The sequence below is a fragment of the Loxodonta africana genome, chromosome 18 (assembly GCF_030014295.1).
Source record: "Loxodonta africana isolate mLoxAfr1 chromosome 18, mLoxAfr1.hap2, whole genome shotgun sequence".
Taxonomy (NCBI): Eukaryota; Metazoa; Chordata; class Mammalia; order Proboscidea; family Elephantidae; genus Loxodonta; species Loxodonta africana.
In genome coordinates this window covers 38,804,348-38,821,785 of record NC_087359.1, presented here as the reverse complement: position 1 = coordinate 38,821,785, position 17,438 = coordinate 38,804,348, and the positions used below count along the sequence as shown (strand labels likewise).

At 40.4% G+C, this 17,438-nt stretch overlaps 1 protein-coding gene across 3 annotated transcripts in view; it reads right to left on the bottom strand.

Annotated features, from left to right (window-relative positions):
* Window positions 1–12,368: 12,368 nt before the first annotated feature.
* B4GALNT2 (beta-1,4-N-acetyl-galactosaminyltransferase 2 (SID blood group)) overlaps window positions 12,369–17,438 on the bottom strand; it is a 99,648-nt gene continuing 94,578 nt past the window's right edge. Inside the window, exons 8-12 of one of the 3 annotated variants that reach the window (XM_010594350.3) lie at window positions 15,832–16,019; window positions 14,789–14,929; window positions 14,224–14,443; window positions 13,450–13,668; window positions 12,369–12,478 (exon numbers count right to left, since the gene is read on the bottom strand). In XM_010594350.3, the coding sequence (XP_010592652.2) occupies window positions 13,466–13,668; window positions 14,224–14,443; window positions 14,789–14,929; window positions 15,832–16,019 (752 nt within the window). In that variant the 3' untranslated portion in view covers window positions 12,369–12,478; window positions 13,450–13,465. Of the gene's footprint in view, window positions 12,479–12,517; window positions 13,669–14,223; window positions 14,444–14,788; window positions 14,930–15,831; window positions 16,020–17,438 lie in introns of those variants that run through there. The other 2 variants (XM_064271184.1, XM_023553615.2) reach the window with 2 other exon arrangements.

The following is a 17,438-nucleotide window of genomic DNA, read 5'->3' as shown; positions in this document are numbered from 1 at the left end:
TATTTCTCGAGTTCTTATAATAGTGGTCTTTTTGCAACTGACTAATTTCACTCAGCATAATGTCTTCCAGATTTCACCATGTTATGAAATGTTTCATGGATTCATCATTGTTGTTTATCAATATGTAGTATTCCATTGAGTGAATATACCATAATTTCTTTATCCATTCATCCGCTGATGGGCACCTTGATTGGTTCCAACTTTTTGCTATTTTAAACAGTGCTGCAACGAACATGGATGTGCATATATCTGTTCATGTAAAGGCTCTTATTTCTCTAGGATATATTCCAAGGAGTGGGATTGCTGAATGGTATGGTAGTTCTATTTCTAATTTTTATTGTGCTTTAAGTGAAAGTTTACAAATCAAGCCAGTCTCTCACACAAAAACTTATATACACCTTGCTACATACTCGGAATCGACTCGAAGGCACTGGGTTTACATACTCCCAATTGCTCTCTCCTTAATAAGACAGCCCACTCCTTGCCTCCACTCTCTTTTTTCGTGTCCATTTCGCCAGTTTCTAACCCCCTCTACCCTCTCATATCCCCTCCAGGCAGGAGATGCCAGTATAGTCTCAAGTGTCCACCTGATTGAAGAAGCTCATTCCTCACCAGCATCCCTCTCCAACCCATTGTCCAGTCCAATCCCTGTCTGAAGAGTTGGCTTTGGGAATAATTCCTATCCTGGGCCAATAGAAGGTCTGGGGGCCATGAGCACCGGGGTCCTTCTAGTCTCAGTCAGACCATTAAGTCCAGTCTTTTCATGAGAATTTGGGGTCTGCATCCCACTGCTGTCCTGCTCCCTCAGGGGTTCTCTGTTGTGTTCCCTATCAGGGCAGTCATCGGTTGTAGCCAGGCACCATCTAGTTCTTCTGGTCTCAGGCTAATGTAGTCTCTGGTTTATGGGGCCCTTTCTGTCTCCTGGGCTTGTAATTACCTTGTGTCCTTGGTGTTCTTCATCCTCATTTGCTCCACATGGGTTGAGACTCATTGATGCATCTTAGATGGCCGCTTGCTAGTGTTTAAGGCCCCAGATGCCGCTCTCCAAAGTGGGATGCAGAATGTTTTCATAATAGATTTTATTATGCCAATTGACTTAGATGTCCCCTGAAACCATGGTCCCCAAACCCGTGCCCCTGCTATGCTGGCCTTCGAAGCATTCAGTTTATTCAAGAAACTTCTTTGCTTTTGGTTTAGTCCAGTTGTGCTGACCTCTCCTGTATTGTGTGTTGTCTTTCTGGTCACCTAAAGTAGTTCTTATCTACTATCTGATTCGTGAATACCCCTCTCCCACCCTCCCTCCCTTCCCACTCTCCTAACCATCAAAGAATATTTTCTTCTCTGTTTAAACTATTTCTGGAGTTATTGTAATAGTGGTCTTATACAATATTTGTCCTTTTGAAATTGACTGATTTCACTCAGCATAATGTCATCCAGATTCCTCCATGTTATGAAATATTTCACAGATTCATCACTGTTCTTTATCAATGCATAGTATTCCATTGTGTGAATATACCATAATTTATTTATCTATTCATCTGGTGAGGGGCACCTTGGTTGCTTTCATCTTTTTGCTATTGTAAACAGTGCTGCAATAAACATGGGTGTGCATATATCTGTTCATGTAAAGGCTCTTATTTCTCTAGGATATATTCCAAGGAGTGGGATTGCTGAATCGTATGGTAGTTGTATTTCTAGTTTTTTAAGGAAGCGCCAGATTGATTTCAAAAGTGATTGTGCCATTTTACATTCCCACCTTCAGTGTATAAGTGTTTCAGTCTCTCCACAACCTCGCCAACATTTATTATTATGTGTTTTTTGTATTAATGCCAGCCTTGTTGGAGTGACATGGAATCTCATTGTAGTTTTGACTTCCGTTTCTCTAATGGCTAATGATTGTGAGCATTTCCTCATGTATCTGTTAGTGGCCTGAATGTCTTCTTTAATGAAGTGCCTATTCATATTCTTTGCCCATTTTTTAATTGGGTTATTTGTCTTTTTGTGGTTGATTTTTAGCAGAATCATGTAGATTTTAGAGATCAGGCGCTAATCAGAAATGTCATAGCTAAAAACTTTTTCCCAGTCTGTAGGTATTTTATGGAAACCCTGGTGGTGTAGTGGTTAAGTGCTACAGCTGCAAACCAAAGTGTTGGCAGTTTGAATCTGCTACATGCTCCTTGGAAACTCTATGGGGCAGTTCTACCCTGTCCTATGGGATCGCTATGAGTCGGAATCAACTCGATGGCACTGGGTTTGGTTTTTTTTTTTTTTTTTGGTAGGTATTTTTACGCTTTTGGTGAAGTCTTTGGGTGAGCATAGGTGTTTGATTTTTAGGAGCTCCCAGTTACCTGGTTCCTCTTCTGCATTTTTAGTAATGTTTTGTATACTGTTTATGCCATGTATTAGGGCTCCTAGCCTTGTCCCTATTTTTTTCTTCCATGATCTTTACTGTTTTAGACTTTATGTTTAGGTCTTTGATCCATTTTGAGTTAGTTTTTGTGCACGGTGTGATGTACGGGTCTTGTTTCATTTTTTTGCAGATGGATATCCAGTTATGCCAGCACCATTTGTTAAAAAGACCATCTTTTCCCCCAGTTAACTGACTTTGGGCCCTTGTCAAATATCAGGTGTTCATATGTGGATGGATTTATGTCTGGATTCTCAATTCTGTTCCATTGGTCTATGTATCTCTTGTTGTACCAGTACCAGGCTGTTTTGACTACTGTGGCGGTATAATAGATTCTAAAATCAGGTAGAGTGAGGCCTCCCACTTTGTTCTTCTTGTTCCGTAATGCTTTACTTATCTGGGGTCTCTTGGCCTTCCATATGAAGTTGGTGATTTGTTTCTCCATATCATTAAAAAATGTTGTTGGAATTTGGATCGGAATTGCATTGTATCTATAGATGGCTTTTGGTAGAATAGACATCTTTACAATGTTAAGTCTTCCTATCCATGAGCAAGGTATGTTTTTCCACTTATGTAAGTCTCTTTTGGTTTCTTGCAGTAGTGTCTCATAGTTATCTTTGTATAGGTCTTTTATGTCTCTGGTAAGATTTATTCCTGAGTATTTTATCTTCTTGGGGGCTATTGTAAATGGTATTGATTTGGTGATTTCCTCTTCAATGTTCTTTTTGTTGGTGTAGAGGAATCCAACTGATTTTTGCATGTTTATTTTGTATCCCAATATTCTGCTGAACTCTTCTATTAGTTTCAGTAGTTTTTTTGAGGATTCTTTAGGGTTTTCTGTGTATAAGATCATGTCATCTGCAAATAGAGATACTTTTACTTCTTCCTTACCAATCTGGATGCCCTTTATTTCTTTATCTAGCCTAATTGCTCTGGCTAGGACCTCCAGTACAATGTTGAATAAGAGTGGTGATAAGGGGCATCCTTGTATGGTTCCCGTTCTCAAGGGGAATGCTTTCAGAATCCCTCCACTGAGGATAATGTTGGCTGTTGGCTTTGTATAAATGCCCTTTATTATGCTGAGGAACTGTACTTCTATTCCTATTTTGCTGAGAGTTTTTATCATGAATGGATGTTGCACTTCGTCAAATGCTTTTTCTGAATCAATTGATAAAATCATGTGGTTCTTGTCTTTTGTTTTATTTATATGGTGGATTACGTTAGTTGTTTTTCTAATGTTGAACCATCCCTGCATACCTGGCATAAATCCCACTTGGTCATGGTGAATTATTTTTTTTTGATATGTTGGTGAATTCTACTGGCTAGAATTTTGTTGAGGATATTCGCATCTAAGTTTATCCGGGATATAGGTCTGTAATTTTCTTTTTTTGTGTGGTATCTTTAGCTAGTTTTGGTATCAGGGATATGCTGGCTTCGTAGAATGAGTTAGGGAGTATTCCATCCTTTTCTATGCTCTGAAATACCTTTAGTAGTAGCGGTGTTACCTCTTCTCTGAAATCTGGTAGAACTCTGCAGTGAAGACATCAGGGCCAGGGCTTTTTTTTTTTTTGTTGAGAGTTTTTTGATTACCTTTTCAATCTCTTTTTTTTGTTATGGGTCTATTTGTGTTACTTTAGGTAAGCAGTATGTTTCTAGGAATTCGTCCAATTCTTCTAGGTTTTCAAATTTGTTAGAGTACAATTTTTTTGTAGTAATCTGATATGATTCTTTTAATTTCAGTTGGGTCTGTTGTGATATCGCCCATCTCATTTCTTATTTGGGTTATTTGTTTCCTTTCCTGTTTTTCTTTTGTCAGTGTGGCCAATAGTTTATCAATTTTGTTAATTTTTTCAAAGAACCAGCTTTTGGTCTTGTTAACTCTTTTAATTGTTTTTCTGTTCTCTAATTAATTTAATTCTGCTCTAATTTGTATTATTTGTTTTCTTCAGGTTCTGAGGGTTTCTTTTGTTGATGTTTCTATTTGTTCAAGTTGTAGGGACAGTTCTTTGATTTTGGCCCTTTCTTCTTTTTGTATGTGTGCATTTATTGATATAAATTGACCTCTGAGCACTGCTTCCGCTGTGTCCCAAAAGTTCTGATAGGAAGTGTTTTCATTCTCATTGGATTCTATCAATTTCTTTATTCCCTTCTTAATGTCTTCTGTAACCCAGTCTTTTCTGAGCAGGGTATTGTTAAGTTTCCAAGTAGTTGATTTCTTTTCCCTGGTTTTTCTGTTATTGATTTCTACTTTTATGGCCTTATGGTCTGAGAAGATGCTTTGTAATATTTCGATGTTTTGGATTCTGCAAAGACTTGCTTTATGACCTAATATGTGGTCTATACTAGAAAATGTTCCATGAGCACTAGAAAAGTATACTTTGCAGCTGTTGGGTGGAGTGTCTGTATATGTCCATGAGGTCAAGTTGGTTGATTGTGGCTTTTAGATCTTCCGTGTCTTTATTGAGCTTCTTACTGGATGTCCTGTCCTCCACCAAAAGTGGTGTGTTGAAGTCCCCTGCTATAATTGTAGAGCTGTCTATCTCACTTTTCAGTGCTGTTAGTGTTTGTTTTATATATCTTGCAGCCCTGTCATGGGGTGCATAAATATTTAATATGGTTATATCTTCCTGGTAAATTGTCCCTTTAATCATTATATAGTATCCTTCTTTATCCTTTGTGGTGGATTTAACTTTAAAGTCTTTTTTTTTTTTTTTATTAACTTTTATTGAGGTTCAAGTGAACGCTTACAAATCAAGTCAGACTGTCACAATAAGTTTATATACACCTTACTCCGTACTCCCATTTGCTCTCCCCCTAATGAGTCAGCCCTTCCAGTCTCTCCTTTCGTGACAATTATGCCAGCTTCCAACTCTCTCTATCCTCCCATCCCCCCTCCAGACAGGAGATGCCAACACAGTCTCAAGTGTCCACCTGATATAATTAGCTCACTCTTCATCAGCATCTCTCTCCTACCCACTGTCCAGTCCCTTTCATGTCTGATGAGTTGTCTTCGGGAATGGTTCCTGTCCTGTGCCAACAGAAGGTTTGGGGACCATGACCGCCAGGATTCCTCTAGTCTCAGTCAGACCACTAAGTATGGTCTTTTTATGAGAATTTGGGGTCTGCATCCCACTGATTTCCTGCTCCCTCAGGGGTTCTCTGTTGTGCTTCCTGTCCGGGCAGTCATCGATTGTGGCCGGGCACCAACTAGTTCTTCTGGTCTCAGGATGATGTAGGTCTCTGGGCTCTTAGTTATCATGTGACCTTGGTGTTCTTCATTCTCCTTTCATCCAGGTGGGTTGAGACCAATTGATGCATCTTAGATGGCCGCTTGTTAGCATTTAAGACCCCAGACACCACATTTCAAAGTGGGATGCAGAATGTTTTCATAATAGAATTATTTTGCCAATTGACTTAGAAGTCCCCTAAACCATGGTCCCCAAACCTCCGCCCTTGCTCCGCTGACCTTTGAAGCATTCCGTTTATCCCGGAAACTTCTTTGCTTTTGGTCCAGTCCAGTTGAGCTGACCTTCCATGTACTGAATATTGTCCTTCCCTTCACCTAAAGCAGTTCTTATCTACTAATTAATCAGTAAAAAACCCTCTCCCACCCTCCCTCTCTCCCCACCTCGTAACCACAAAAATATGTGTTCTTCTCAGTTTATACTATTTCTCAAGATCTTATAATAGTGGTCTTATACAATCTTTGTCCTTTTGCCTGTGACTAATTTCGCTCAGCATAATGCCTTCCAGGTTCCTCCATGTTATGAAATGTTTCACAGATTCGTCACTGTTCTTTATCGATGCGTAGTATTCCATTGTGTGAATATACCACAATTATTTACCCATTCATCCTTTGATGGACACCTTGGTTGCTTCCAGCTTTTTGCTATTGTAAACAGAGCTGCAATAAACATGGGTGTGCATATATTTGTTTGTGTGAAGGCTCTTCTTTCTCTAGGGTATATTCCGAGGAGTGGGATTTCTGGGTTGTATGGTAGTTCTATTTCTAACTGTTTAAGATAACGCCAGATAGATTTCCAAAGTGGTTGTACCATTTTACATTCCCACCAGCAGTGTATAAGAGTTCCAATCTCTCCGCAGCCTCTCCAACATTTATTATTTTGTGTTTTTTGGATTAATGCCAGCCTTGTTGGGGTGAGATGGAATCTCCTCGTAGTTTTAATTTGCATTTCTCTAATGGGTAATGATCGAGAGCATTTTCTCATGTATCTGTTAGCTGCCTGAATATCTTCTTTAGTGAAGTGTGTGTTCATATCCTTTGCCCACTTCTTGATTGGGTTGTTTGTCTTTTTGTGGTTGAGTTTTGACAGAATCATATAGATTTTAGAGATCAGGCGCTGGTCGGAGATGTCATAGCTGAAAATTCTTTCCCAATCTGTAGGTGGTCTTTTAACTCTTTTGGTGAAGTCTTTAGATGAGCATAGGTGTCTGATTTTTAGGAGCTCCCAGTTATTTGGTTTCTCTTCGTCATTTTTGGTAATGTTTTGTATTCTGTTTATGCCTTGTATTAGGGTTCTAACGTTGTCCCTATTTTTTCTTCCATGATCTTTATCGTTTTAGTCTTTATGTTTAGGTCTTTGATCCACTTGGAGTTAGTTTTTGTGCATGGTGTGAGGTATGGGTCCTGTTTCATTTTTTTGCAAATGGATATCCAGTTATGCCAGCACCATTTGTTAAAAAGACTATCTTTTCCCCAATTAACTGACACTGGGCCTTTGTCAAATATCAGCTGCTCATATGTGGATGGATTTATATCTGCGTTCTCAGTTCTGTTCCACTGGTCTATGTGTCTGTTGTTGTACCAGTACCAGGCTGTTTTGACTACTGTGGCTGTATAACAGGTTCCGAAATCAGGTAGAGTGAGGCCTCCCACTTTCTTCTTCTTTTTCAGTAATGCTTTGCTTATCCGAGGCTTCTTTCCCTTCCATATGAAGTTAGTGATTTGTTTCTCTATCACCTTAAAAAATGACATTGGAATTTGGATTGGAAGTGCATTGTATGTATAGATGGCTTTTGGTAGAATAGACATTTTTACTATGTTAAGTCTTCCTATCCATGAGCAAAGTATGTTTTTCCACTTAAGTATGTCCTTTTTAATTTCTTGTAGTAGAGCTTTGTAGTTTTCTTTGTATAGGTCTTTTCCATCCTTGGTAAGATTTATTCCTAAGTATTTTATCTTCTTGGGGGCTACTGTGAATGGTATTGATTTGGTTATTTCCTCTTCGATGTTCTTTTTGTTGATGTAGAGGGATCCAAGTGATTTTTGTATGTTTATCTTATAACCCGAGACTCTGCCAAACTCTTCTATTAGTTTCAGTAGTTTTCTGGAGGATTCTTTGGGGTTTTCTGTGTATAAAATCATATCATCTGCAAATTGAGATAATTTTACTTCCTCTTTGCCAATCCGGATGCCCTTTATTTCTTTGTCTAGCCTAATTGCCCTGGCTAGGACTTCTAGCACAATGTTGAATAAGAGTGGTGATAAAGGGCATCCTTGTCTGGTTCCTGTTCTCAAGGGAAATGCTTTCAGGCTCTCTCCATTTAGAGTGATGTTGGCTGTTGGTTTTGCATAGATGCCCTTTATTATGCTGAGGAATTTTCCTTCAATTCCTATTTTGCTGAGAGTTTTTATCATAAATGGGTGTTGGACTTTGTCAAATGCCTTTTCTGCATCAATTGATAAGATCATGTGGTTTTTGTCTTTTGTTTTATTTATATGGTGGATTACATTAATGGTGTTTCTAATATTAAACCAGCCTTGCATACCTGGTATAAATCCCACTTGGTCGTGGTGAATTATTTTTTTTATATGTTGTTGAATTCTATTGGCTAGAATTTTGTTGAGGATTTTTGCATCTATGTTCATGAGGGATATAGGTCTGTAATTTTTTTTTGTGATGTCTTTACCTGGTTTTGGTGTCAGGGAGATGGTGGCTTCATAGAATGAGTTGGGTAGTATTCTGTCATTTTCTATGCTTTGAAATACATTTAGTAGTAGTGGTGTTATCTCTTCTCTGAAAGTTTGGTAGAACTCTGCAGTATAGCCATCCGGGCCAGGGCTTTTTTTTGTTGGGAGTTTTTGGATTACCGTTTCAATCTCTTTTTTTGTTATGGGTCTATTTAGTTGTTCTACTTCTGATTGTGGTAGTTTAGGTAGGTAGTGTTTTTCTAGGAATTCATCCATTTCTTCTAGGTTTGCAAATTTGTTAGAGTACAATTTTTCGTAATAATCTGATATGATTCTTTTAATTTCAGTTGGGTCTGTTGTGATGTGGCCCTTCTCGTTTCTTATTCGGGTTATTTGTTTCCTTTCCTGTATTTCTTTAGTCAGTCTAGCCAATGGTTTATCAATTTTGTTAATTTTTTCAAAGAACTAGCTTTTGGCATTCTTAATTGTTTTTATCCAACCTGCAACTCTCTCTTTATTGGTGCATTTAGTCCATTTACATCCGCATAATTATAGATAGGTATGAGTTTAGTGCTATCATTTTGATGCCCTTTTTTTTTGCGTGTTATTGACAATTTCATTTTTCCACTTACTTTTTTGTACTGAGATGTTTTTCTTTGTAAATTGTGTGTTCCTCTTTTTCATTGTAGTTGAACTTGTTTTTGCTGAGTCTTTATGTTTATCTTGGTTTTTATTTTGAAGTGTGGGATTGTTAGTCTTCTTTGTGGTCATCTTAATATTTACCCCTATTTTTCTAAGTATAAACATAACTTGTATCGCCCTATATTGCCTTGATTTCCTCTCCATATGGAAGATCTATGCCTCCCGTATTTAGTCCCTCTTTATTATTTTCTTCTTTTACATAATGACATCAGTGATTCCCTGTTTTGAGCTTTTTTTTTTAATTAATCTTATTTTATTTTTGTGATTTCTTTATCTGAGTTGATATCAGGATGCTTTGTTCTGTGTCCTTGTGTTGTGCTGATATCTGATATTATTGATTTTCTGACCAAAGAATTTCCTTTAGTAATTTTTGTAGCTTTGGTTTGGTTTTTGCAAATTCTCTAAGCTTGTGTTTATCTGTAAATGACTTAATTTTGCCTTCATATTTGAGAGAGAGTTTTGCTGGATATATGATTCTTGGCTGGCAATTTTTCTCCTTCAATGCTCTGTATGTGTCATTCCATTGCCTTCTTGCCTGCATGGTTTCTGCCGAGTAGTCGGAACTTACTGATTCTCCTTTGTAGATGACTTTTCGTTTATCCCTGGCTGCTTTTAAAATTTTCTCTTTGTCTTTGGTTTTGGCAAGTTTGATGATAATATGTGTGGGTGATTTTCTTTTGGGACCTACCTTGTATGGGGTTCGATGAGCACCTTGGATAGATATCCTTTCATCTTTCATGATGTCAGTGAAGTTTTCTGCCAGCAAATCTTCAATAATTCTCTCTGTGTTTTCTGTTATCCCTCCCTGTTCTGGAATTCCAATCACACACAAGTTATTCTTCTTGATAGAGTCCCACATGATTCTTAGGGTTTCTTCATTTTTTTAATTCTTTTATCTGATTTTTCTTCAGATATATTGGTGCCAATTGCCTTATCCTCCATCTCCCCAATTCTGCATTCCAATTCCTCAATTCTGCTCCTCTGACTTCCTACTGAGTTTAGTTCTGTAATTTTATTGTTAATCTTTTGAATTTCTGAATGCTGTCTCTCTGTGGGGAAACCCTGGTGGCACAGCGGTTAAGTTCTACAGCTGCTAACCAAAGGGTCAGCCATTCGAATCCACCAGGTGCTCCTTGAAAACACTATGGGGCAGTTCTATTCTGTCCTGTAGGGTTGCTATGAGTCGGAATTGACTTGACAGCACTGGTTGTTTTTTTTTTTTTTTTTTTTGTCTCTCTATTTTTTATGGTTTCTTGCAGCTTATTAAATTTTTCATTATGTTCTTGAATAATCTTTTTAATTTCTTCAACTGCTTTATCTGTGTGTTCCTTGGCTTTTTTTGTACATTGCCTGATTTCTGATGTCATCCCTGATGTCTTGAAGCATTCTGTATATTAATCTTTTGTAGTCTACATCTAGCAATTCCTGGAATATATCTTCATCTGGGAGAGATCTTGATTCTCTAGGGGTTTGTAGAAGCAATCATGGTCTGCTTCTTTATGTGATTTGATAGCGACTGCTGTCTCTAAGCCATCTATAAGTTACTGTAATAATTTATTTAATATTTGCTCACTGAGGCTTATCTTCTTGTTTTGTTCTGTTTCAGTATACCCAGATGGGATACTAGAGTGAGGTAACTCGATTTTTGGATACTTTGAAGCACTAATGTCCTGTTACCAGGTGGTTAGAGCTGTTACCATGTATATGAGCCTATGAGTCCATTCACTATTTTTGAATAGAATCAGCTCAGGTGTCCTGAGTTTGTGGTGTAGACTCTCACCTACTATCTTAGAGGAGTAGTGGTGATGATTGTATGCACTAGCTTCTGGTAGCAGCAGTGGGTCGCACTCTGAGGAGGGCAGGGTGCTGACAGCCTTCCCCCAAGTGCCAGTGAGGAAGGAGCATCTGTGTTCTCTAGAGTGCTCTGGTTGGTGGGCTCTGTAGCTGTACCTAGGCACCCAATGCTTGTACCGGTAAAGACTGGTAGGCACCACTATCCTCAGACCCCTTTCACAGGTGGCTAGGTGGTGTGGATGGAGCCTCATCCCTCAGGTGCCTGCTGGGGGTAGGTGAGGGCTCTGTTTAATAGGCAGAGAGGTATCAGGCCTCCAAAACCTGACTCTCCACCACTCAGCTGAAACAATTGTAGTCAGACCTCTAACAGATATGCCTTTGCATTATAATATCCCCCTGGTCCCATGTACGGTGAAAGCCAAAGTCTGGGGATCTCTTATGCCTGGTCTGGAGCTGCTTCTGCTCTGATCTTCCAGTTTAGGGGAGTTGGGAAAGTATTTTTCCCCTGATTGTTAATTTACAGCTTTTCCCAGTCCAGGAGAATGGGTGAGAAAAAAGCAGGGCACTTCTATCTCAGGCCCAGGGAATTTGAATGTTAATGAAGCCAGCTGGGGCAGAGAGGGGAGGGATAAGGTAGATAGGAGAGAGTAGCCCGGTAAAATAGACAAAATCACCTATCTTGTGTTGTGAGCGCTGTTTTATCTGAGATTCCAGAGGCATGTGTAGCCTGTGTGCACTGGCTGGGCTACGTCCCATGCTTGCCATGTCCCAGGAAAATCCATCAGCCCCACTGCATTCGCACCAAAGAACAGCACCAAGGAATCGGTGCTGGGGTGCTGCGCTGGCTTGGCAACTAGTTGCTGCTTCTGCATGGTCTCTCATGCCCCTGTCACTCAGGTCTATTCCTTAGTTCTGTGTTTGATGGTCAGGGTTTGTAGATTGTCATACATGTAATCGATTCCCTTGTTTTTTTAGGTCTTTGTTGTGAGAGGGTTCAGCGGAAGCTTCTGCCTAGTCAGCCATCTTGGCCCTGCCCTCCAAGGCCATGCTTCTTAGTCTCCAAATTTAATTTTTGAAAATTTAATTAAATCTTCATTTTTTTTTTATGGAAACCCTGGTGGCATAGTGGCTAAGAGCTACAGCTGCTAACCAAAATGTCTGCAGTTAAAACTGGAATCGATTCGATGGCAGTGGGTTTGGTTTTTTTGGTTTAAATACTTTTTATAAAGATAACATTTACGATTTTAGCATTCAATGCCCATCTAGTTGCTAATGTAAAGAAAGAGCATCATACTTCATGCATAATATGCTTAGACCTACATATATAAAAATTAAAGAGTAATACAAATTGTTTACTATTTTTTAAATGTCCTTAAGCTACCATGGGCAATTATTGTGAATACCATGCTCAGTTTTTAGTACTTTTGGAACCATGAATTGAAATAGGAAGAAAAGCAAGAAAACACCTAATAAGTACTAGGCAAGACTCTACTGCTTTATCCTATTGGAGTGGAAGAATTTGACAAATTAAATAATTCATCTCTTCTCTTACCTAAGCACTTCTGCAGTTAAAATTTTACCTGTACTTCAAAGCTGTTCACAGACTTTACAGGTTACAGGTCATGCTGTGCTAGCATTGGGTCCTGAGTGACAGAGAGACACATCAGTGTCATTATGCGAAATGATTTTGCCTGTTAATTAAAGCTGTAAAAGCCTTTGCAATAGAATCTTTATGACATACACAATGCAGTGAGGTTACTAACAAATAATGATTGTTATGAATACAGTGTCCATTACCCTGGTTAGTGATTGGTCCATTTCTAATGACCCTTAATCTCCCATACATAATTCTATTTGAGGAGAATAAAGCATAATTGCCAGTTTATATCCATATTTGAGAAATACTGAATTAAACAAAGTTAAACAGATTTCTTTACTGCGGGATTCTCGGAACCTTTAATATGCTAATGTGAATTGTTACTTTCCAAGAGGAAGATGAAGTACGAAGTATTTCCCAAAATTATTTGACCACCAAAACATTTTTCATGAAGTTTTATTAATATCTCACAGAACACATTTTCAGAAATCCTGAACTACCCTAGGCCATCTTCAGTACGCGTCTCCAGGGACAGCCATGGTAAGTGGAAACCGTAAAGGTAAGACTAGAGGAGTTTTTGTAAAACTCACTGACTACCCGTAAACCAGAAAGTGCCTTCCTCAACAACATGTGGCAGCTCCACACTATAGATGACATGGTTCCTGAGTGGTCAGAAACTGGTGTCACGTCTCTGGAATTTTGTGACTTGCCACTGTACTTACACTGTGACTTAAGCATCAGTAATGTCTGCTCATCAAGACACCTTAGCACAGGTTCCAAGTTTAATCCGTGGCATTCTGGAATGTGTTTTTTGTTAGTCATTTACAAGAAAGCAATACAACTCAAAGTGTGCTCTGAGGTCTGGTTTTTGAGGTCTGGCCTATCACACATTTGCCCCTACCCACCAACTGGTTCAATTATGATGTTCCCCTTATCAGTAGTCCATTTTATGGCAGCCCTAACACCAGTTCCACTATTCTAGATACCCACAACCAGTCAGTCTAGTGCTTTTCCTACCTATCCCCCTGAACCTTTATGTGGAGCACTGTAGATGGTTCTTGAAGTAGTGGAGAGCCAATTTGAAATGGATCTGGTCTTCAGTGTTGTGCCGGTATGTGCTGTAGGTCTTCTCCAGGGCAGACAGCTCTGAGTCCACTTGAGAATGGGGCTGGTGACCTATAATCACTTCTGGGCAAGACCCCACAAACAGGCTCCCTAGCCCATCAATAAAAAACTCTGCAAGGAGAGGGAGAGAAGGAGAAGGAACTGTGAGTTTCTGTCAGATATCTAGATCAGCCCCGTGCAGGATCCACACCCTTAGCTCTTGGAACTTGCCAATGAGTTGAAAGGAAATAAATAAGCTCATTCAGAGATACGGGCACAGAATCAAAGAGACACAGATGAAATTTCCAAGTGGACAGAACTATGGACTCCAGGACTAGGGAAATGAGAGGGGAAAAGAGAGGACAGTTAAACAACTGCATTTAAATGGCAAAAGATTTCTGGAAAAAGAGAACATGAAGCAGGGTAGGTAAAGACAGAAGAGATAGAGGTGTAGGGAGAGGAAAGAGAAGCGTGTCTCAGACAGAGACAGTTTATGGGAGATAGAGAAGTCAAAGAGAGGGTGATGAAGGAAGCAAGAGAGACTATGAGCTCCCTAGTTTGGGGTGAAAAAGGGAACCCACTGTTGCTGGGCAAGAGACCATGATCAGTGGGGCATGGCCCTTAGAAAGAACAAATTTTTAAGATTAATTCACAGCTCAGCTCTCTTCCTCACTCTTCCAAACTCACCTGAGTGAGCCACTCGTTGCAGGCGGGGATCAAAGCCAACTCTTTGGAGTTGCTCAGTGTGGGCCAGGAAGAAGTTGACAACGCCACTTGTCACCATGCAGTTGGGGAAGCCATCCAAGCGCTGGAAAAATCCTGGTCTCCGATGAATACAATCCCCATTCTTACTCTGTTCCAGCAACAGCTTAAACTGGAACACATTTCCAAACACACTGCCGCCTACCTACCCGGTGGGTAGAGAAATCCACGTTAGAGAATGCAGACTCAATATTCTCTTGCCTCTTCCAGAAAGGCTGGACTGTACCTTAGTTATAATAAGTTATAATAAGAATTACTTATAATTCTTATTATAACTTACTCTATGGGGCAGTTCTACTCCGCCCTATACGGTCGCTATGAGTCAGAATCGACTCGACAGCACTGCGTAGTGAGAATTACACCCTTTCTGTACCTACCATTCAAATTATCCCTCAGTTACTCTCTTTTTGCTGTTGCAGCCGCAGCTTTCACCATACTAGTGAGTCCTTTGGATTTTTATTTTCTGCCTATTGCAGAAAATTTCCCTTACCACGTCTAGTTCTGTTTTTTCCAGGATATCCACCAGCACCTCGATCTTGGTCTTGTTGATGAAGAGAAAGTCATCGTCCACCCAGAGAACGTATTTGGTGGTGACCTGAGATATGGCCAGGTTCCTACCAGCAAACCAACCCTGTAGATGGGAATGAGGTTAGATCAGTACTTACCAGCCCTGGCTACATATTAGAATCACCTGAGGAGCTTTCAGAATTCCCAACACCGGGGCTGCGCCCAGGCCCATTAAATTACATCTATGGGGGGCGATGGAAGCATCAGGACTTTTTAAAGCTCCCATGTGATCCCAGTGTTCAGTGAGGTTGAGAAGCACTGGGTTAAAGGAATCCATTTCTCAATGGAAATCTGGAAGAAGGGACAGTGACTCTCTGGAAAAAAGACAGAGACAAAGAAAGGCTAGAAAGTCCTTGCCTTTATGGCCAATATGAATTGATTTAAGTCCTTTCTCAACTGACATCATTCCTGTGGCTCTCCTTCCATCTCCCTTTATGTTGCCTGGAAGATGTTGGGGTGAGCCCTCTGATATGTTTATCCATTTCCTCCTGTTTCCTTGAAGGAAGGTGTGTGTGTGTGAGAGAGTAAAACGAAGGGAGGAAGAGATACGAAGAGAAGGAAAAAATGTAAGGAGGAATGGAGGGAGGCAGGGAGAGAGAGAGAGAGAAATACTCCCCAGCTTCAGCTTGGGTGGAGTCACAGGGATGCAAGATTTCTGTGCTGCTGGATCTGATTTGTCAGGAAACTTAGAATGTCAGATACCTCAAGTCACTTACTAGGACCCCAATCAATTTCTAAACAGCAAATACGAGAGAAGCCTGAATTAACCACCCCATTAATGCAGAAATTTGAGGGTGACCTGATTTGTCTGTGAATCCGGAGACTCAGAGGGGCGCCTCACTACCTCCAGCTCCAAAACCCTGCCTTTTGGGGAAAGAGCTGAAGCGACCCCACCCAGGATAAGACCTGACTCTGTGACCCGCTTGTCCTGGGACCCAGATGTGTCCTACTCTTGGAGGAATGTACCTTCCCAAACGGCATGGTATAATACTCCACGTGGTTATCGTTAATCTTCAGGGGTTCCTTGCCGTCATCAGCCACAATCACAGTCAAGTCTGGGTAATACTCGCGTATACTGTGGAGCAGGGTCATCAGCTTATGGGGGCGGAGGAAAGTCTTGGTGGCAATGGTCACCAGGTCTTTGAGCTTTCTCTCTGGGCAAGAAAGGGGTGGATGTCAGAGTCTGTCTTGCAGGAAACTTCACTGTCTTGACTTGTTTTGGTCTGATAGCTTCTTTATGCTACAACATTTCAGAGTTTGTGGGCCTCATGCCCCTAATACACCAACCCCACCAAACCAAACCCATTGCCATTGAGTCGATTCCAATTCCTATTGGCCCTATAGGACAGGGTAGAATTGCCCCATAGGGTTTCCAAGGCTGTACTCTTTACAGGAGCCGACCAGCACACGTTTCTCCTTCGGAGTGGCTGTTGCGTTCAAACTGCCGATCTTTCAGTTAGCAGCCGAGTGATTTTAACCACTGCATCACCAGGACTCCCTCCTTGTAGGTGCTTAATAAGAGTTTGTTAGTTGGATTAGAAAATCAATATATTTAAGATGTACCCCACTGATTGAAATTTTATGTTGTTATCTCCTGAAGTTCCCTTCCCTGATTCTGTGACATTTTCCTCCTGTCTATTTGAATGTTTCATTTTACATGAGTCTGTCGGCACATTGCTTCCATTTTGCTTTCATTTTAATAGTAGGAGTTGGGACAGGCAGGGCTTTGTCCATCAAGGGGTTCAAACCTGAGCGTCACAAGGCCCAAGAAGAGGAGAAAGTTCTAAAGGACTTGAGATCTGCCCCTGCCATCACCTGCACCTCCTAGGGAGAAATCTATCTGGTCTTTATCCCCAGGAAGACGTGGTTGGAAATCAGTCTACTTGGAGACCGGAAGATCCGGATCAGATTGTCCATCTTAATGCATGTGACTTGTATAAAAGGTTGGGGAAAGAACAGCTTTTCTTTGGAAAAGACCCCATGATGAAATACCTGGAACTGCTGGTGCGTGTTTGGGATTCAGCCACCTTTTGTGGAGCCCCAGTCACTAATGGAGCCTGTGTGAAGCTTGGGTGATTATGTGGTCAGCTGGAGCCAACAGATTCTGAAAGCCACACCTTACCTATGGTTTGTGACTGAGTGCTCCATAATCTCACTGCAGAACCAATTTTTCGGAATGACAGAAATCAGAAGTCATTCCAGAACTCCCTTTTTAATACGTGTTGCCCCATAACCACAACTCCTCCTGAGTCTGAGGGAGGGAGGGGAAAAGAATCAAATAAGTTGTGTTCAAGATCTTGCCAAATGAATCCTCTCCTTCCTCTCTTTTCTTAGGTCACTGAACAAAGTGTTTGGTTCTTTTATTATAGTTAAGAGAGAAACGGGGATGAATTACCATACAACATGGTCAAGGTGGGGGACTTCTGGCCAGCTGGAGCTGGAACTTCTGCTTTGAGATTTCTTTCTTTTCCAAATACATACAATGACAGTTATAAAACATAAAAATATAAAGATATAGCCATGCCCCAAAATAGAATACATTTCTCCCAGAAAAGGAAATAAGCAGCAAGCAG